Source organism: Hylobates moloch, unplaced genomic scaffold, assembly GCF_009828535.3.
Source record: "Hylobates moloch isolate HMO894 unplaced genomic scaffold, HMol_V3 SCAFFOLD_14, whole genome shotgun sequence".
Classification (NCBI taxonomy): Eukaryota; Metazoa; Chordata; class Mammalia; order Primates; family Hylobatidae; genus Hylobates; species Hylobates moloch.
Window position 1 is genome coordinate 29448101 of NW_026652289.1, and position 22074 is coordinate 29470174.

Sequence of the window (22074 nt, forward strand, 5' to 3'; positions counted from 1 at the left end):
TTGCTTCAAAGAGAATAAAATACCTAGGAATCCAACTTACAAGGGATGTGAAGGACCTCTTCAAGGAGAACTACAAACCACTGCTCAGTGAAATAAAAGAGGACACAAACAAATGGAAGAACATTCCACGCTCATGGGTTGGAAGAATCAATATTGTGAAAATGGCCATACTCCCCAAGGTAATTTATAGATTCAATGCCATCCCCATCAAGCTACCAATGACTTTCTTCATAGAATTGGAAAAAACTACTTTCAAGTTCATATGGAACCAAAAAAGAGCCCACATCGCAAAGTCAATCCTAAGCCAAAAGAACAAAGCTGGAGGCATCACGCTACCTGACTTCAAACTATACTACAAGACTACAGTAACCAAAACAGCATGGTACTGATACCACAACAGAGACATAGATCAATGGAACAGAACAGAGCCCTCAGAAATAATGCCGCATATCTACAACTATCTGATCTTTGACAAACCTGACAAAAACAAGAAATGGGGAAAGGATTCCCTATTTAATAAATGGTGCTGGGAAAACTGGCTTGCCATATGTAGAAAGCTGAAACTGGATCCCTTCCTTACACCTTATACAAAAATTAATTCAAGATGGATTAAAGACTTAAATGTTAGACCTAAAACCATTAAAATCCTACAAGAAAACCTAGGCAATACCATTCAGGACATAGGCGTGGGCAAGGACTTCATGTCTAAAACACCAAAAGCAATGGCAATGGCAACAAAAGCCAAAATTGACAAATGGGATCTAATTAAACTAAAGAGCTTCTGCACAGCAAAAGAAACTACCATCAGAGTCAACCGGCAACCTACAGAATGGGAGAAAATTTTTGCAACCTACTCATCTGACAAAGGGCTAATATCCAGAATCTACAATGAACTCAAACAAATTTACAAGAAAAAAACAAACAACCCCATCAAAAAGTGGACGAAGGACATGAACAGACACTTCTCAAAAGAAGACATTTATGCAGCCAAAAAACACATGAAAAAATGCTCATCATCACTGGCCATCAGAGAAATGCAAATCAAAACCACAGTGAGATACCATCTCACACCAGTTAGAATGGCGATCATTAAAAAGTCAGGAAACAACAGGTGCTGGAAAGGATGTGGAGAAATAGGAACACTTTTACACTGTTGGTGGGACTGTAAACTAGTTCAACCATTGTGGAAGTCAGTGTGGCGATTCATCAGGGATCTAGAACTAGAAATACCATTTGACCCAGCCATCCCATTACTGGGTATATACCCAAAGGACTATAAATCATGCTGCTATAAAGACACATGCACACATATGTTTATTGCAGCACTATTCACAATAGCAAAGACTTGGAACCAACCCAAATGTCCAACAACGATAGACTGGATTAAGAAAATGTGACACATATACACCATGGAATACTATGCAGCCATAAAAAATGATGAGCTCATGTCCTTTGTAGGGACATGGATGAAACTGGAAACCATCATTCTCAGTACACTATCACAAGGACAAAAAGCCAAACACCACATGTTCTCACTCATAGGTGGGAAGTGAACAATGAGAACTCATGGACACAGGAAGGGGAACATCACACTCCGGGGACTGTTGTGGGTTGGGGGGAGGGGGGAGGGACAGCATTAGGAGATATACCTAATGCTAAATGATGAGTTAATGGGTGCAGCAAAACATCATGGCACATGGATACATATGTAACAAACCTGCACATTGTGCAAATGTACCCTAAAACCTAAAGTATAACAAAAAAAAAAATAAAAAGAGTTTGAGAACATCCTGGCCAACATGACGAAACCATGTCTCTACTAAAAATACACAAATTAGCCTGGCACGATGGCATACGCCTATAATCCCAGCTACTGGGGAGGCTGAGGCACAAAAATCCCTTGAACCTCGAAGGCGGGGATTGCAGTAAGCTGAGATCATGCCACTGCACTCCAGCCTGGGCAATAAAGCAAAACTCTGTCTCAAAAAATAATAAAAATAAATAAATTTTAAAAAGGAAAAGAAAAAAGCAAAACCACCTTCATTGTTTTAAGACTGAGCATCAGTGATTCAAGAAATTCAGAGACTTGAAGGAGAAATCAAATAAACTGAACTGACCGCTGAATAAGATAACAAGTGTCATATTTTGGAATGTTTATTACAATGCTAAGAAATAATTATTTGATTTCTGTCTATTCCAAAGAGAAGCAGGTCTTGATAGAAGACACCAGAATTCACAGTTTATGTTGAAATGAAAGACACTTTTTTCCTAAATTATAAGAAACTGAAATAATAAGAATTAAGAGAAGATCGCTTTGGTTTCTTGAGGATTAAAATAAACAGATCACTTTAATTTCCCATTTCCTTGGTGTTCTCTACAAAACTGCAATTAGCAATTGGGACAGTGATCACTGGTGGTTAGAAATTTTCTTGAACAGAGAAAGAAAAAAACAAAATTAAGAGATGACTGGCAATGACATATGCATCCAAGAATGCACACAACATATATTAATAGGTCCTACTACTCGAGTAACATTAGCATTAGTGAGAAACAGTGTTTAATAAATATATTTAAAAATAAAAAAACCCAAATATTCTATTTAAAGATATGAATTAATACCAAACAGATTAAATAACTGAAAGTCATTATCCCCTGGGGATTAGTAACTGTTGTAATATATACAATTAGGTGATTCTTTATATGCAGATATTAACTTAATAAAAATGAGATTGGCAATTCAACATAAAAAGACCCAACCTGGTCAGAAATGACAATGGCATTGTAAATCATAAATAACTTTTCCACAAGAAATAAATATTTTAGAGGACATATATTCAGTGTTTTTTTAAGAAAGAAAATGTAGACTATCTGGGCATAAGAAGGAATTTCTAATTGTAAAAATTAGGAAGCCAGTTAGAAAACTAGAAACTATAAAAAATGTATTACAACAGCAAACTATAAAAAATACGTGTTTCTTCTTTTTTTAGAAGTAGATTTTCAGCCTTTCTTATGGGATCATAATAGGGTGATCAACTTGTCCTGGGACCAGTTTGCTTAGAACTTTCCCAGTTTAGCACTTTAAATCCTGTAGTCCAGGAAATCCCTCAGTCCCGGGCATATCAGGAGAGTTAGTCACCCTAATCTCAGCAAACTCAGAAATGCTTATTGATAGGTCTACTACTATGTACAAGGCTTTTGTTTTGTACTGTATACTGAAAGAAATAGTGAAAAAAGAACCAGTTTTTGAAAGACCAAGTTGGATAATGGCAAAATATGTAAAATGAAAAATGTTAGATTTTTAATGTCAAAAAGAAAGAAATGCACAGTTCACTGTAGCAAACTGAACCTCAAAAAAGCTGCTTTTTAAAAACACTAAGAAGGGTTTGAAAAGAGTGAAAAAAAAAAAACTTGAAGATTTTCGGTTAATGTAAATAAAATGACAAAACATACATGGTATTTTCATCTTTCAAATCTGTAAAAGGAAAAAATTGTAATCAAAACATTGTAAAGCTCTGATATTAGAGGGAAAAAGATGTGGGTAAATCACGGAATAGTGTTCAGCTTGATGTTCTCACATGTCTTGAACTCACTAGGTTATCAAAAATTAATTATGGGGAAACATAACGAAAATAATATAATAAATCATTGTATAAACAAAAAAGCAATTTAGTACCTAATGATAATAAAATTAAAGAATATTATGATATTGACCAATAATATGAACAATGAAGATAAAATAAACTATTACCAGAGGCAATTTACTCAGTTCTTATTATTGTTCATCAACGTCCTCATTCCCTTCAAATAAAAAATACAATTGAAATTTCTGCTGACAAATCAAAAGCACACTATTAGAGTGACTCAAATAAAAAGATTTTTTTCTTGAATTACCTGGATTAAGAGAAAAACAATCAGTATTAGGTTAATTAATACATAAAATAAAACCCTAGGATATCTGGTGGTCATAACTAAGATAGGAAAAGAGAAATTATACAGAAAACCAAACTGAATTCAAAGAAATAAAATATTTTAAGAAGTTCAATTTTGAAAAAGAAAAGAAACGAAAACGAAAATGTTCATTGTACCTTAAAGAACCCTGCTTCAGGGCCACACCTGTCATATACACTCCTGGATTTACCTATCGCCATGATAATACCTTGCATGTTCGGTGTCATCATGATCTGCCACAGAAGATAGTTAACATTAAAAAAAGGTTTTTAAACTACAATAATTTATTTACATGCAAGCTGAAACTCCTTTGTTTTCCATATTTATAAATCAAATGTTGCATTTTTAATACCAAATTTAATCCAATATGCATGTAAGCACCTTTTAAGATCATCCATACAGGGCACAGCTGGTTCACAAGGAGCCTTTGTGCAAACTGCAAAAAGGCCTCCTCTCTGAATTGGATAATTTGAAAAAGGCACCCTGGTTCTAGACAAACAAATTAGAAAAATGTGCTATTCTCTGAGTGAACTATTTAGAAAAAGCAACATCCCTTTTTACCAATTAAAAAAGGTACCTCTTCCTCAAGCCTCAGAGAGCTCAGCATGAGCTCAATTTGCTTCCCACTTCTGCCCGTCTAGTCATTCTTGCAGAACTGTACAACCTGCACATCCCTAAGCAGCAGCACTGTATCCATAACAACTCATTTTTAAAAGTTCCAATGCACATGCACTGTTAAACTGTCACTGCAATAAATTTTAAAAAATGACAAAACACACAACTCTGTCAATAGCATAAGCACTTGCACAAAAGATAGTGTTAAATGATTAATCACAATTCAACTTTTTTAAATGAGAGAGGGCACAACCTAAAACAAGTACTTAACTGCTTAATCAATAAATTCTACAGGTTTATTAAAAACATGCCAGATTCCATAATTTTCAAGAGCCAGTATGTTTATAAAATAGTTAACTAGAACAATGTAGAGCCATTAAATACTAAATACTTAAGCATTTTTTTGTTTTTATAATAGATTATTTTTACCTGTTTACATTTTAAAATATCTGCAAAGTGAAATTACTCAAGGCCCTATGAAGCTATCTTATAGCAATCAAGAGATTGACTTCGTCACCTCTGATTCACTGAACCTATTACTCATTGTATTTACTTTGGATTATACACTGAGAATTGCAATATATCTAACATCTGCTTGAGAAAACTCTCTGACCAGTTTATCTCACAAATCTCTTATTCTCTTTATGGCATGTGATTTCTTACACTGGTACAGTGATATGTCTTTATGACACTTCTGACTTTGGTGATTAACTCTAGCATGATAGTAACATTGGAGTAAGTCAGAAAAAAAGTTACGTGAAAAAAAGCTAACATAAATGCAATTCTTATCCAAACTCATAAAAACTAGAATCCAACAAGCGTTTGTCCAAATCACCCCCTCCCCCACTTCCCAATATTATGGCCTTCTCTGTGTTCCTGTTCAAAAACAGCTTTACTGGCCGTTCCTCAAAAAGAGTAATATTAAGTGTCTCAAGAGAAAAGTGGAAAAGGGGAGAAAATAATCTGATAGAATAAGACAATAGATCATTTTCATCTGGATTCCAATGAACTAAATCATGAGAAACAAAAATGCCTCCACGCTGTTGGAAAACTAAGTAAATGAGAATTAACAGTGAAGAGATAAGAATAAAGATGGAGGTCCTATTAACGGTAGGCACTCAGTAATGTTGATGACTTACTCCACTCACAGTCACATGGAGAGGCTGTAGTAGCAAAAATATCAATTATCCATCCTGCAATCATGCTGTGGGATTTTCTGGCAGGAGATAGCGGGCAAAGTATTATAATAAGTAATTCCAGTAAAACAGGAATGGAATATAAAAAAATTATTTTTAAATGCAAAAAATTTTTGTACTAATTAAACAAATCTTATTGTAATCTGTCAACCTGAAAGTAAACTGGTACTATTTCTGCATAAAAGAATTAACTCCAGAAACAGAAAATTCTTTTGACAAATTCCATAAGTTTTCTACTTAAATTTTCATTTGAAATTCAAAGTTTTGTTGATAATTGGTAAAGTAATTTTGGACTATGAGGGGGCAAAGCTGTATGTTACGTAGCAATAGACATTAAGTATGAGGGTGCAGGCATGCCCAAAGTATTTGTATTAAATAGCAAAAGTTAAGTAGCAATGGTGCAGAGGGCTGTAACAGGTACCTCGTCATCATACCCCCCCTCCTTTGACTCAATCATAAATTTCCCTACATGAGGGATCGCCACCTCTACAACTCGCTGATTAGAAAGTGGTTGGCTTGTAGTATTTTCAGGTTTCTGCAGAAGGAAATCATTAATATAAACATTAGAAAAGAGAACAGTGGAGAACAATGGCATCCTTCCACAACTGTACAACCTGCACATCCCTAAGCAGCAGCCCTGTATCCATATGACTTATTTTTAAAAGTTCCAATGCACATGCACTATTAAACTGTTTAAGTGCATACTCTTAAATCTTTTAAAAATACTTGCATTGACTTGGTATCAAATGAAACCACTTAAAACTGAACATCAGAAGCAAATGCATTCATCAAGTAGTAATACAAAACCTGCAGTTTTCCCTTTACATCCTCAAACTGGGTATTACCAATATCATTACATTTTTCCCTGAAAGTATTTAGAACTTTAAGTACTTAAGATAAAAAATAGTGGAGTTGTATTTTCTATTATTGTCTGTAGAGCTGACAATTTTTTAAAAAGTCCAATAGCTCCCCAAAACCTTTCTTGATATCTCAACCAAAATAAGATATGACCTCCTCTAAACTCATCAGAATTTGTAGGGTTTTTTCCTTATAATTTTATCTTTCTACTATTCTTTTTGGTAATCAATTGTGTATCCAGTTACTATCCATATTCTATTTTGTTTAACTTATTATATACAGCCTATGAGGCTCCAGTATACTTATATCTTAAGTGTTCAACAAACACCTGCTGAAAAAAAGAAAAAGCCGTTGGAAGCTGATACCCATTTTTAACAACTCAATCAGATTTATTCCTTTTTTTCTTTTTATTGTTAACAAATTCTATGTATTTCAGTAATCTATACTAATACAGAAGTCAGTGTAAAATTCAGAAAATTTCATTCAAAACTTTATGACACTAATATGATTCATTCAAAATACCGTACAGATTTTTACATACTTATTTATCTTATTCAACATATTTATAACTAGCGTATCCACTATTTACCTATTAAAAAAGCCAAAAGTACTGAAGGTGCTTGAAAGCAACTTTAGTAACTCAACTGCATAAGTTTTCATAAACAAAGATAAACTTTTGTTTTGATATTACAAAAAACATTTTTATAACAGCAATTAAAGAGGTTTTATTTCCGTTAGAAATATGGGTAAATTGCAGTAATGTGAACACTTCCTGGCTTCCTGGAAGCATATATAGAAAAAGAGTTTAACTGATAAAACAAAACCAATAGCTGCAACTGGTACTGCCCCTTTTAAAATAAACGCTATTTTTGGCATGGCGTGGTAGCTTAGACTTATAATCCCAGCAGTTTGGGAGGTCAAGACGGGCGTATCACTTGAGGTCAGTAGTTGGAGACCAGCCTAGCCAACATGGTGAAATCCGTCGCTACTAAATATACAAAGATTAGCTAGGCATGGTGGCACATGCCTGTAATCCCAGCTACTTTGGAAGCTGAGGCATGAGAATTGCTTGAACCTGGGAGGCGGAGGTTGCAGAGAGCTGAGACTACACCACTGCACTCCAGCCTGGGTTACAGAGTAAGACTATGTCTCAAAAAAAAAAAATATATATATATATATATATATGTATGTATATCAAAATCCACAATTTATCCTTAATGTATCAAAATCCACAACTTTTCAACAGGAAATGATCAGCCTGAACAGGTATCATGATCATGAGATATAATATGCAGCTAAGCCAACACCTGGTATGTAACAGCTGTTCTATAAAATGACAGCTATGAGTCATTATACTACTTTGTTGTGCTACTTTAAATTGTTTATATTTGAATAATTTTAACCTAATACTACTATCACACACATTCTACAGAGATGTGCTTGGTCCATGACATTTAATTAAGGATTTTAAACTTTCTAGCATATAAGAGAAGAACTGTGGTAGGTCTCTGTACACAAGAGTGAAACATAAACAGGTAAATTCAGAAATCTATTTGGAGTTTGTGGTGATGATTTCTCACTAGCAAACCAATCCAAAACAATTCTATCTTAGGAAAAGAAAATATAAATTGAAAGCAAATGGTTATTACTTAGAATATTAATCCTTACAAAACAGATTCCCTTTGGGGGAAAAAAATCGCACTTAGGGAACATAAATGTTTCATAAACCTTTTCAGTTACTATTGAAGAGTTTCAACAGCATAATGCTGATTAAATACATGGGTAAAAGCTGAAAAGGAGAAGAAACTTTGCCACATAAAATAATTCTGTAGTATCATTCATCAAATTTAGATATCCCAAAGTACCATAAAAATTTTTCATGTAAAGAATTTAAGGGCTCTCTAGAGTAAAATATATGTGTATTTATCTTTTTCTATTGTTTTCAGGTCTTACATGACTACATTAACAAAGGCTAAACTTGAAAAGAGTTAAAAATAAGTTTCTCAGTTAATATGCTGCAAAAATAATTAAAATACAAAGATTTTTATGACTTGCCTGAAATCCATTAATTACATGACTTTTTTAAAAGTGGTCTCATAAGAAGGGTGACAAAAAAGCTATCTAAGTCCACAGCCACATTAATGTGCCTTTACCTTTTAACCTAGTAATTCAACCATGGGAAATCTATTCTAAGGAAATAACCTGAAATATGAAAAAAGTTTTCATTTCTAGCAGCCTATTTATGATGTAAAAGTAGAAACAAATATACAATGGGGTAGGAGATACATAAACAAGAAGTTAATTATTCAATGGAATAATATTCAGCCACTAAATGTTTTCACTGAGTGTATAACATGGGGAAATGGTTATAAAAGGTAAGTGATTAAAAGAAGGCAAGACAAAATTTTGTATGCAACTATAAAAATAAATCCCAAATCTACATATTAAAATAAGAGTGAAAAAAATACCAACGTATTTACAATAATTAACTTTGAGTAGTGAGTGGGACTAGGCATGACTTTTTCTCAGGGTCTACTCTTCTATATTGAAAATATCCTAAGTATTCCATTTAAAATTAAAGACATTTTTCTAAAAAGAAGGGCGCCTAAACACTTGAAGACTTTCTCTAATTTCCATGATTCTATGCTTTCTAGGAAATTTTTCTTATACTAAGGTTGATTTTAATATATTGCATACTTGAAAAGCAGCTAGGACTGATGTAACAGAAGGAAACCAACAGTTACTCAGTGCCCACTACATGCCATGCCAGGCACTTACAAATAATGCTCTTGACTAATCCTACAATTACCTTCATTTTATGGAAAAGAAAACTGAAGTCTATCTGGAGAAATTAAGCAATTTATTCAAGGTTGCATTCATAATAAATAAAACTAATATTCCAAAATCCAGAAATGTTTAATCTCTAAGTCTGAAGATACTTTTCACCTGTGCAATTTAGCTTCTAGTGTACGCTAAGTTTAAATGAAAAAAACCGCTATGAAGTAGTTACCATGATGCTAAGCAACTGACTGTAAGATCAAGCCACGGTTAATGAATTCTTAGACTTGCTTCAGGATTTACATATGCAATGGGGCTAACTGTGGATGCCACTGCAGAAAACAATTAAATGAATAGATAAATAGTGTATTTGTCTATCATATAGTCTCCCTGTCATCCTCCTTTCTGAAGTAAAGATGAGGTAGTAGGTTGCTACCTTGTAAGACGATATCCATATTATGAAGCTGAGCAATCAAAATTTACGTGACTTCTGCAAATTTAAATTCCATATGATTTTCCAAACTTAAAATCAGGATTCTACACTAAGCTAAGTAATGCTTTTGGTTTTCTAATATCAGCTTAAAAAGTGACACTTATTAATCATAATTTAGGCCTTTAACAAATAAAAATTCTAATTAGCAGACGCCTTGCAAATGCAGTTTTTGTCAGACAAAACTATTTCCCCTCGTACCTACTCCTCTGTTCTTTCACCTTCCCTAGGTTTTCCTCTTACCATCACCCAAGAAGCAGACATCCCAGATCCACTAAACAAAGCATTTTCCAGGAAAAGCTTTAGAGTTAGTGATGTTCATATCAAATTCATTTAAAGCTTCTAAGGCATTTGCAAAATTTGGAATCATCAAATATCTATTTAAATTAATACATTTTAATAAGATGATATATTAATACATTTTCAAAATTGTTCAAACAAAAAATAATTTGTATTGTTATTCAGTTTATCAAAACAAAATTAACAGAGTACCATATCTCTTGAACATTTTGGCTAAAGGAAGTCTTATTATATATTTAAAGCCTCATTGCAATTAGCAGGTTATTGCTGGCACTGAACTCACTTACTAAGCAGAAAATTACGTGTTGTCAAATTATGATATGTTGTACTCTTTTTAGTTGTCAAGGGGAATCTTCAAATATTAGAAGGAGCTACCATAAAATCTGCATTAGAGCTGCTTATGCTCACTAATAAAAGATAAATGACTACAGGAACTAAAAGGTTTAGTAGTAACAAATTCTTGAAATAGCTTCTCTCAGAATGTCATATTCACTGATAACATAGTATAACACCAACATGCTCAATTTACCGTTATAAAAAGATGTATTTGAAAACTACAATAGAGTAGCCTAATGATATTTTTGCATAAGACATTCTTGAAATATTCATAAACAGTTTTACAACATCATACTTACCCTTCTAATAATACTCTAATCTACAGTATCTAGTAGTTTTAAATAATACTCTAATCTACAGTATCTAGTAGTTTTATTGTTAAACACATTTCATGAAATTATGACAATTACGTCTTAAATTCTCAACTATTCCAATGTAATCAGATTACAGATGGAGGAATGGGTGAGAGACAGGAGAAATACTGCTAAATTTTACACTTCTCTTTTTAAGTTCCAAATCAAATGGTCAATTTAATTTATGATTATGATTCATTAGAATTCTCTAGCAGAAAGACAGAAACTTAAGAAAAAAGTGTCTTTAAAATCACAGCTGAGGAAATCACAGCCTGGGCATGAGCTGACTTGCCCATGGTCACTGATCGTGCCCATGGCAGAGCCATTACTGGGCCCCGTCTCTCCTGACTCCCCAACAGGTCCCTCTCCACTACACTGGAGGAAATGTCGTGACCACGGCTATGTTCAGAGAGCCAAAAGAAAAGTTCTTACCGACTGCAAAACTGTTTCAGGACTTTTATCTTCATGCTCATGTGATGCCTTGGTAATTATTCGAATAGTTTCTTCTTTCAAGTGCTTTGAGAAATCACTTCTTGATGGCTGCTCTAGATATTCTGGGTCTCCTGCTGCTTGTGCTTCATGAGAAAAGAATCAATTGTATATCTAATATAAACCACAGAGTCTATACTAAGATAAATCTTTTATTCATTTCTGTATCTGAAGTTATGTAAGAACCAATTTTAGCCTTCCATTCAAAGTAAAATAGATCTTTCCTTGTATAGCACTTCTTCCCAGAATTTATTAAAAAACAAAAACCCAGAACTAAGAGTACTCCAATAATTATGAAAGAAAGCTCTCATTATAGTTTATGGTAAGGAATTCACAGTAAATTTTTCTACCATGAGAAATAACAAAAGCTCATTTTGGAAAATTGCCAGCATTTTACCAAAAGAATTTGGTTTGAACAGCAATCCTGGGCTGACTTTCCATAGAGTGCACAGGAGCTATTTTCCTCTGGCCACAGCATCCTCCTTCACACTTCCTGGCAAAATCTTAATCCTGAATGAACCTAACCTTCCATCTTTTCTGTACTTGCCCCCAGTAGCTGAGCGTTGTCAGAGGAAAGGCAAACTGGTACCAATAAAAATTTACGATATCTCCTACCCATCTTTTGAGTTCCAGACTCATATATCCAACAATGTATAATGAACATCCACTGGTGTCATGGAGACAGTCTCTGTCTCCATGAAGCTTACAGTCATCTGCAGAGAACACCACTAACCAAATAATCACATATATAAATTTTGACAATATTATAACACTTTCTATGGGAACAATGGCAGTGAAGTGATGTGAGCAATTTGGATTGTGACCTAAAGTGACCTATTAAGCTGAATAATGAATGAGCTGTTTTTCCAGGTGGAAAAATGAAGAGTCCATGCAGTAAGCATGGGCTACATTCGAAAAAAAGAATAATATGACTGGACTACAGCATGAGAGTGGAGAAATGGCAAGAGATGATGCAGGTATATAATATAATATATAATATAATGGCAACATAGCAAGTTTTTAAAAAATTATTCTGGGGATATTGTGAAGAACGAATTAGAGAGGAAAGTAAAACTAGAGATCGGTGAAGGTAATAGAAGGCAGTAGAGCAACATGAAAAAGAAATAAATGTGCTTTCTGATTAACAGAGAGAGCAACAGAGGGACACAAAATTGGCTAGAATTAAGACATATTTTGTACACAAAGGTGTGGAGGCTGCACATGAACATACCAAGTTTTTGACATGAGTTAACTGAGATCATGGAGGTAAAACTATGTGATAAGGAAAACCAGAGGTGAGGATGCTTACAATGTGTACAAAAAGGAAGGAGAGAAGTTAAAAGAAGTTTAATGTCCTCATTAAATCATTTCCTGATTTTGGACTGCAATAGCCTTTCAATGCCCATGAGCAATAGATAAAGAAAATCTTTGGCTACCATCAGCTTAGCAATACTTCTGTTTCTGGAAGACTTCATGATAAGATGGCTCATGCCAGCTGCTTTAGGGCTGGGAGAGAAACTCCTTGTTGATAAAACTTTTCCTTGTGTTTGGCACTCTTCCTCTCTTCACCATAGTAGATAATGTCAACGGTTAATAATTGGACGTGAACTTAAAGCAATAAATCCATCTGGTCTGACATTGGTCTAATGACCCATTGAAACCTAGAACCTTTGTAAAATTGGTTGTTAGGACCAAGAGTAATTTTATCTGATCAATACAAGTCAAATCCACCTTAGGTCACCAGGGCCAAGGTTTCCTTCCATAAAGGAGTTTGAGTACAAAAACGTTATGAGTAGCACTGAATGCTTCTGGCTAAATGTCATACAGAACAATTTTCTCTAGGGTTTGCCCTATGTATGTAACTCCTAGGGAACTTAAGTGAGTGATTTTGTTGTCACGGTAGTTGAACCTACAATATTTGACACCCTGGGAGATTAGAAACAAAAAATTCAAATTGCATTCCCAACATGTTTATTGAACCTGTGCCATTTTCAGTACTATATTAGGTATTAAAAATGTAAAAAACAAAAGATTACATACTACACTAATTTTAAGGAACTCTGAGTAAAATCTGATAAATATACATTCTATTATAATACAATGTGCTAAATTCAATAAAAGTTACACACAAGGTTTTATACAAGCACTGTGGACCCAATACACACACTTGAGATAATGCTGCCTGTTAAACACTTTCTAGAGGAGCTGCTAACTTAGGTGAGTCCTGAAGGATTTGTAGAGGATTATCTTGGAGAAAAGAATAGAAAAGATTCCAGGCAGAAGGAATAGCACATTGTAAGGTCTGATCAAAGATTCATAAAATCCCTGCTATATATGAGACTCTGGAAGGCAAGCCAAAATATAAGTACAATAGAGAAGAACATAATACATTTGGTAGTAAGAAAAGGTTGGAATTAAGAGGAAAAAGATAATAGCTGCTACAGAAGTGCTCTCAGAGAAATTCACAAAGACTCTGGGATATGAGGAAGATCTTAAAGAATATGCAAAAATTCATGAACACTAACGATAAAAGAACATTTTTAAGATGACGGATACTTCATGAACATGCCATAATGACAGGAAAATTTCCTACATGCAATAGAAATGATGAGTAATCTGGTGTAGATGAAACACAGGCTATTCACAAGGAAGTGGTCTTGGAAGAATTACAAGGGAATCAGATTGTAAAATAAAGTCCGTATAAAAAAACTGTCAAAGGAGACAAAAAAGAGGTTTTGTCTCCAATTTATCAAACCAAAGAATAAAAATGTTTACTAGAACAAACAAGAAAAATGTGGAAAATTTAAAACTCTTTGCATTCCTCAGAGATAAGCACTATTAATATTTCTGATACATTATTTCCAGACTGTACCTACCTACTCATATTTTTAAACAAAAAAGAATTACTCTCTATTCAACATAACATGTACTGGTTATATTGTGTTGTTCTGTACGGAAGGCTCATGCAACTAATACCCTACCATACACTTTAGTAATTTCTATTTCTGTGTTAGGAACAACAGCAGAACAAGTTCGGCTTTTACCATATAATACAATTGTTGTTTATCCTCTAACCCTATTAAAAACCTCATCACTAGTGGCCCGCAGCTATAAATTCCCTGAATGCCATACAGAACAATTTTCTCCAGGGTTTTCCCTGTGTATATACCTCCCAGGGAACTTAGATGAGTCGCGTTGTGGTCAATATCCTTATTCCTAAAGTCTCTCTCAAATCACTCATCTGTTCTATGGGTGTTTCTGTAGGATTTTCAAATGACTGGCCTCCACAGAGTGATTTTCCGGCCATGCTTCTCTAGCTGTTACAGAAGACAACTCAACATTCTGAGGGAACTCTGAGCCTGCTCCTTTTGCCCATCTTCATGTTGAAACAGAGTATTGAGGAGGTTTGGGAGTACTTTACTTATGCATATTTCCTGGTTATCGTCTTCAATATTTTAAGGTCAACTTTACCACCAACTGGCTATTAAAGAGTAAGGATCTGCTCTTAACTATAAAATAAGACCAACTTCTCTGATATCTTTCAGAAGTCTTTATTTTGTTGACTTACTAATAGGTCAATACTTACTATGTTCACATTGAAGAAGATTTAAAGGGGACTGCTTGAGAGATATACAGTCCATCCATTTCTAGAAATGTATTTAAAAGTCCACGATACCCTGTAAGAGCCTACAAAGAGCCACGCTTAGGTGGTTGCATAGAATTTCTGGTGGAACTTTTGAAACTTCAGATTCCTGGGCCCCATTCCAAAGAAAATCTGAGGGGTGTGGGGGAGAGAGGTTTACAAACCAGAGTCAAACCATAAATTTATCCAGAACAAAGAGCTACATCCTCACCAGATGTATTTGGCCTGCCTCCTTATTGTGTGACTATTTTGTTTCTACTTTAAAATTGTATGTTCTCCTACACTGAGGATCACCCCTAGGAAATTCATTATTGGATTATTGGAAATCTCCATAGGGAATGAATTTATTAACAGAAAACTTTCAAGGAACATCTACCATATGTCGTTTATTATACTAGATGCTGGAGACATAAATAAGAACACCACCAGGCCTGGCGTGGTGGCTCATGCCTGTAATCCTAGCACTTTGGGAGGCTGAGGTGGGAGGACTGCCTGAGCTCAGGAATTTGAGTTCGAGGCCACAGACTGGTCAACATGGTGAAGCCTTGTCTCTACTAAAATACAAAAAAAATCAGTCCAGTGTGGTGGTGTATGCCTGTAGTCTCAGCTACTCAGGAGGCTGAGGCACAAGAATTGCTTGAACCCGGGAGGCAGTGAGCTAAGATCATGCCACTGCACTTCAGCCTGGGCAATAAAGTGAAACCGTCTCAAAAAAAAAGAATATCACCTAGTTCCTGCTTTCAAGGAACTTGAGAACATTGACGATATTGTTTATTCTACCAGGTCTTACACTCAGGATCCAACCGTACTCTCCTGGAACATCAGCTTATTTTTAACTTGTAGACAGTGTTTGTAGAGAAGTTCCAGAGCCAACTCTTCCTGCTGCCTCTAGACAAATTTATAAAACCTTACGCAATACACGTCATTCCAATCTTCACTAGTGTTTCTTTGTTTTTTTAAAGAAATCTGGGTGTGCTATATTGTAAGAACTTCAGATACTTCTTGGTTAAGACAAGAGTAACATATGTAAAATAGTAACTCAGACAACGCTCTTCTCTCCAGAATAATTTCTGTTTTATAAACACAGCCTAGAGCCATGCTGCTTAACCTCAGAATTATCTGAAGATCTCTTTAAGATAGCACCGTATCAGATCCTTTCTCCAGAGATTCTGACTCCAGTATCTCTTAAGTGGTCTCAGGTAGGGTGTGCTGTTCATACTCAGAAAACAAATCCCTCCACTCATTCTGATCCATACACTGATAGCAAGAATGGTTGGCTAAAAATCTAAACAAAAGTATTCAGGTAAGTTTGCCTTTGCAGTAAGCAGATCTAGGGAAGCAGCATGAAATAAACCAAAAAATACTTTCCCATCATTTATTATCTCAGTAGGGAAAGAATGGTGCTGGAGAACTGATACACATGAATTTCTCGATCACATTTTAGCAGAAGAGGAACAAATACTAATTTGATTAATACAATATGAATTAGTACTCTTATTTGGAATATCACTCAGTAGAAATTGAATTTTATGAGGTCTTATGTTTCAGCTTTAATGAGAAGATTTTGCAGGGAGGAAAAAAATCATTCTGTTGGATTTTATGAACAAGATTTCCTTTTATTATTTCCACTAGTCACTCGTAATACTAGTGAACACCTGAGAGATTAAAATACAGATTTGCTTTGAGATCCTGGAAGTATTATACCAAATTAAATTACTTACTTTGAAAACTATGAAAAGAATCAGAAGAGGATGGCATGGACATTAAAATAAAATTTCTGTATTAATAATAGGGAATAAACGGTTCTAATGAAACATTAGCCTTATTCAATTTTGATATGCGAAACTATCCTGCAGCAGAGAATAAATTTCTTAATATAATCTCAAAGATAATAGTAATAGAAACCAATCTTCTAAACAACAATCTCACTCTGTAAATTTATGGACTTGGCATGTTCTACTTCGACTAACTCAAACCAAGTGCGTATTTCTGTCAAGTCTATAGAGGATACAATGTTTCCAACAGAAGTAGTATTACCACTGCTTTCTAAATAACCCACGCTGAAAGGTAACTACAAAAGTTATCTAGGAATAGGAATTGACCATTTCCATCTCTTTATCTTTAATTCTGGTTCCTCCCAGAAATATATCAACATTCTCTTCAAGTTTATTTTGCATGGTAAAAAGAGACATGAAAATATATGTCCAATACTGAGTACTGTATTTTTTAAAAATTACAAAACACCATGTAAAGTGTATGGTCAGGTGTATTGATCATGAAAATGGATGCAGTTAAACACACATGGTCTTTTTACAGAGAAAGAAAAAAAGATGACAAATGTAAAATGAGGATGGAGCAAGGCTAGTCCTTATCAGATAGGAATATTAGTTGGAAATATTAGTTTGACTCAGCAGAAATAAAATATGTTAACTGTAAATTTGGAGAGACTTACGAGAAACAGACAAGATGAAGAGGAGAAGGATATATAGAACTTCATATTTTGGTATCACAAAATACAGGTGAGCCAAGAATAAAACTGGAGCTTAACCAATGAATGGAGGATTCACCTGTGTCTGGGAGCTTAGGTACCACAACTGCTTATAGTACATTATGCAGCCCCTTACTCCCACTAATAACAAGAACAGTCACATGTGAATGGAATAAGTAAATGTTAAGGGAACAATAACACAGTAGCACCATCTTGGGGCAGCTTCTGAGGAGTGATGTGGAAAGAATATGTACAGAATGCAAAGCATGAAATCACAAAGGGACAGAAATTTTTTTTTTTTTTTTTTTTTGAGACGGAGTCTCGCTCTGTCGCCCAGGCTGGAGTGCAGTGGCGCAATCTCGGCTCACTGCAAGCTCCGCCTCCCGGGTTCACGCCATTCTCCTGCCTCAGCCTCTCCGAGCAGCTGGGACTACAGGCGCCCGCCACCACGCCCAGCTAATTTTTTTGTATTTTTAGTAGAGACGGGGTTTCACCGTGGTCTCGATCTCCTGACCTCGTGATCCGCCCGCCTCGGCCTCCCAAAGTGCTGGGATTACAAGTGTGAGCCACCGCGCCCGGCCGAAATGTTTTAAAAATGAAAGGAACTATAATATAGTTACTACCCTGTGATTTGAGCTTAGATACCTCTTGACATCTACTAAAAACTACATTGTTGTGGACCCACATAGCTTCACCTGCTCTACACAGTAGCCTTGTACATGTGGGGGAAAAGTGCAGTCCTACATAATGGTAGAGTTCACCAGCCACTATAATGGTGGTATTCTCCACAGCACTGGAGTATCCAAATGTTGCTGTAATACCATTATCTTTTTTAAAAATGCTGAATTATCTGCCTCTCAGGATCAAAATCAATGACAATTATTTGATCTACATGAAAATAAGTTAAGTATCTGGACAGATTTGTGCACGCCTGAGACAGTCACAATACTACACTGTAGCACTGTAAAACAATCTTCTATTGAAGTAATAATTCCTTCTAAAGTTCAAATGATAATGCTGAAGCCCAACCAGGTAATGCTGCAAGGAAACCTCTGTCTGCAAAAGATGAAATTAAACAAACAAAAGCTGGAACTACTTCCTTAAAAAACAAAACATGGAGATCTTGCAAAAAAAAAAAAAAAAAAAAAAAAGTTATTCAATAACATCCACTAGCAGTTATAAAAAAGAGACAAATGAGTTTGAGGAAAATATATGGGCTTAATTTATAGCTTCTCATTTCCTCAATTTGTACTGAGAAATAGCATTTTCTATACCAGAAAACATGTTGCCCTAAAACGTATTTGCAACTCAGTGAAGAGTAATCTTTTAAGAAAATCAAAAGACAATATATCTTCAATTTTACTAGAAACTATTTTCTTAATTCTTATACAGTGTATACTTTGACTTATTTTATTGATTTCATCAGCTAATAGTTCATTTAAGAATAATGTTTTTAAATATTTACATGTTTATGTATTTATATCTTTGGTTTATAGGTCTATACACTTATTTTTTACCTGTGATATACTAAATAGTTTTGGTCAATTTTCTCTTAATCTTAAAAATTCTGAAAAATATCAAATAGTTATTAATAGTATTTTACTATTGCACAAAGTATATATGAATATACTGGTAGTATTATTTTGGCCAAATTTGAAATTACTACTCTTGATAGCTTTAGTGAATTGGTTTGCGTTTCTTGCTGATTTCACAGCTTTCTCTGCTACTTGCCAAGAAAATCCAAGCCCACCCAACACAGGCAGAGTAGGTAGAGGTAAAGTCAACAGAATTATCTCATTTATCTTGAAAAACATATAAATATATACAGTGGTGTCTGGCAAAAAGGTAAACTAAATTGTTAACTGTGATAATCTGAGTGATGGAATTTGAAATGATTTATACTGATTTCCTCATACTTTAAGATAGCTAAAACTTTTTAATAATGAACATATCTTATCATTATAAAAATAATATTGATAATCAAACACAACTTAATAAAAATGGACAAACCTGTTGTCACAGAAGTCTCTGACTCTCGCAATTTCTGAGACGCTAAAAGCTTTTCCTGCAAAGCTTTCTGGGCAAGTTGTGCATCCCATTCTTCTAGTTCTTTTTCAAATCGTTGGTTGTCTTCCTCAACAAAATCTCTCAAATCCGGTGGTAATGTTTCTATACCAACAAGGGGCTGCCCAGTTTCTTTATTAAACTCCTCTGCAAATCATATTTCAAAAACTAGTATGAAATTAAGAATTAAAGGGAAAATGCAAAGCTCAAAGCAGATTGCATTTCAAATAGAATTTAAACTATGAATTACCACTCAGCCAATCAATATTACTTAAGAATTACTATTGCTTAGCAAATAATTATTATCTAAAAAACTTTTTAAAACTCAAAACAAATGCTCAGAAAAACAACGATAAAAATATTTGATAATCCATCATAGGTAATGGTCTCAGGTTTTTTTTTATCTTAAGAGTAGAAATGAGAGAAAATACAAAGCCAAAGCCAAGTTTTTTGTTGTTGTTGTTGTTTGTTTTTTTGAGATGGAGTCTCACTCTGTCACTCAGGCTGGAGTGCAGTGACACAATCTCGGCTCACTGCAACCTGCACCTTCCAGGTTCAAACGATTCTCCTGCCTCAGCCTCCCGGGTAGCTGAGACTACAGGTGCCCGCCACCAAGCCCAGCTAATTTTTTTGTATTTTTAGTAGAGACGAGGTTTCACTGTGTTAGCCAGGATGGTCTCGATCTCCCGACCTCATGATCTGCCCGCCTCGGCCTCCCAAAGTGCTGGGATTATAGGCATGAGCCACCATGCCTGGCCATTTTTTTTCTTTGCTACTCTAACAGTGATGTAATACTACTTCTGCCATTATTGGAAAATACCAGATGTTTGATTACTTAAAAAGTAAAACCTTTCACAAAATGTAAACAACTCATAATCATGTTAACCTTAGTAGCTCAAAATAAAACTAAAACTGTTTGTCATATGAATAAATTAAGTAGACTTAAATATGCAATTATGAAAATTAATCAATACAGCAAGATCTTAAAAACAATACATAGAGTATTCAGAAGAATTACTCAACTTCTACTACACACACAGATAAATAACTTCATTTTTTCAGTCAGAAGTGGACGGCCTAGCTGATTCTGAATGACTAAATATAAAAAGATGATTTTTATCAGTTTCAATAAACCTTTATTGTTTTCTATATGCAAAGCATATATCAGAATATCAGAAATAAAAAGATTCAGACATAGTATGACATGGTCTCTGGCTCTGAGCAGATGAGAGAGAAATGTGCAAGACAAGTCATTACACAATTCCAATACACAACAGTAAATGCCCAGTAGACAGATGCCAGGACAGCATAAGGAGAGATACTTTTTGGCAGATCAAGAAATAGTTTGCAGGGGAAATGACACCTGAATTGAATCTTGACAGAAGAACAAGAATTAGGCAAAAGAATTACTAGCAAAAAATAAAACATATAAGAACATGCAAACATAAATGTGTGAAATGGTTTGATATGAGCAGATACAGCAAGAAGTTCAGTAAGGATATAAATTCAAAAGGAACACTGGTGATCAATGAAGGTGGGGAGATAATCAGAGGCCAAGAACACAGGCCATATATGTTAGGCTAAGGAATTAAATATTAAATATGAGTCAATTGGTGGAATAGTCACTAAAGCATTTTTAGCAAGGACAAAAAAGGTCATATTTACCTTTAATAGTTGACTTGGAATACAAAATATATACGAATTCTTAGCCCTGCTGACATTACTTTTCAATTCAGTCTTGTCAAAACCCAGTAGCATTTCCTAATCACATACTTCATTGACTGAGTGAATTACACTTAACTAATCACACACATACCAGAGCCGCTTTTATGACTATTTAAAAATATATACCACCCTATATATTCTTACCTTGTATTAGGAACTGTGCCTTATCATTTATGTACATTAAACAGTATGCACTGGCATTTCTATAACCACCAAAAGAGTCCCTCACTAGCTCTTCCCATGATGATTTTGTCACAGCAATATCATTGTACTTCATCCATCTGCTTTCACGATGATCAAAAATATATGCCCAGTAGTGCCCAGCATTAGCTTGGCCTTCATGAACTAAAACGGCATGTAATCGATAAGGAACCTAAACGTGAAAAAAAGAAGAGTTAAACTGCAATTATGTAGTCTACTATACCACATTCCATGAAACCTACAAACAACCTGTTTGGAGAAAACCGTAAGAGCATTTTCTTTTTTAAATGAGAGAGAACTGGCTGGGATTAAAAGTTTGAAAAAACTAAACTATAAAACTTTAAAAAGACGGAATCTGAATAAGCTAAAGATATAAAAAGTTGATAGATTAAAAAGATGATTTTTGAACAACTAAAAATGTATTTATTGTGTACGTACTCATTGGCCTAATTGTTTCTTTTGAATAAAAAGCTTATAGTGGGCAGTTTTATATATAGTAAATGTGTCTAAATCTTCAGAATTCTAAATTGATGGTTAACAAAATAGATTATATAATATACACCAGAAGTTAAAACGTAATGGAGTCCTTA

General features: G+C 34.6%; 1 protein-coding gene across 6 annotated transcripts in view; it reads right to left on the bottom strand.

Annotated features, from left to right (window-relative positions):
- Positions 1–22074, bottom strand: part of USP25 (ubiquitin specific peptidase 25) — a 163428-nt gene that overhangs the window by 39545 nt on the left and 101809 nt on the right. For 5 of the 6 annotated variants that reach the window (XM_032176135.2, XM_058427103.1, XM_058427104.1 and 2 more), the window contains 3 exons: positions 21428–21656; positions 19505–19705; positions 11307–11449 (listed from right to left, as the gene is read on the bottom strand). In XM_032176135.2, the coding sequence (XP_032032026.1) occupies positions 11307–11449; positions 19505–19705; positions 21428–21656 (573 nt within the window). Of the gene's footprint in view, positions 1–4085; positions 4182–6180; positions 6295–11306; positions 11450–19504; positions 19706–21427; positions 21657–22074 lie in introns of all 6 variants that reach the window. The other variant, XM_032176136.2, reaches the window with a different exon arrangement.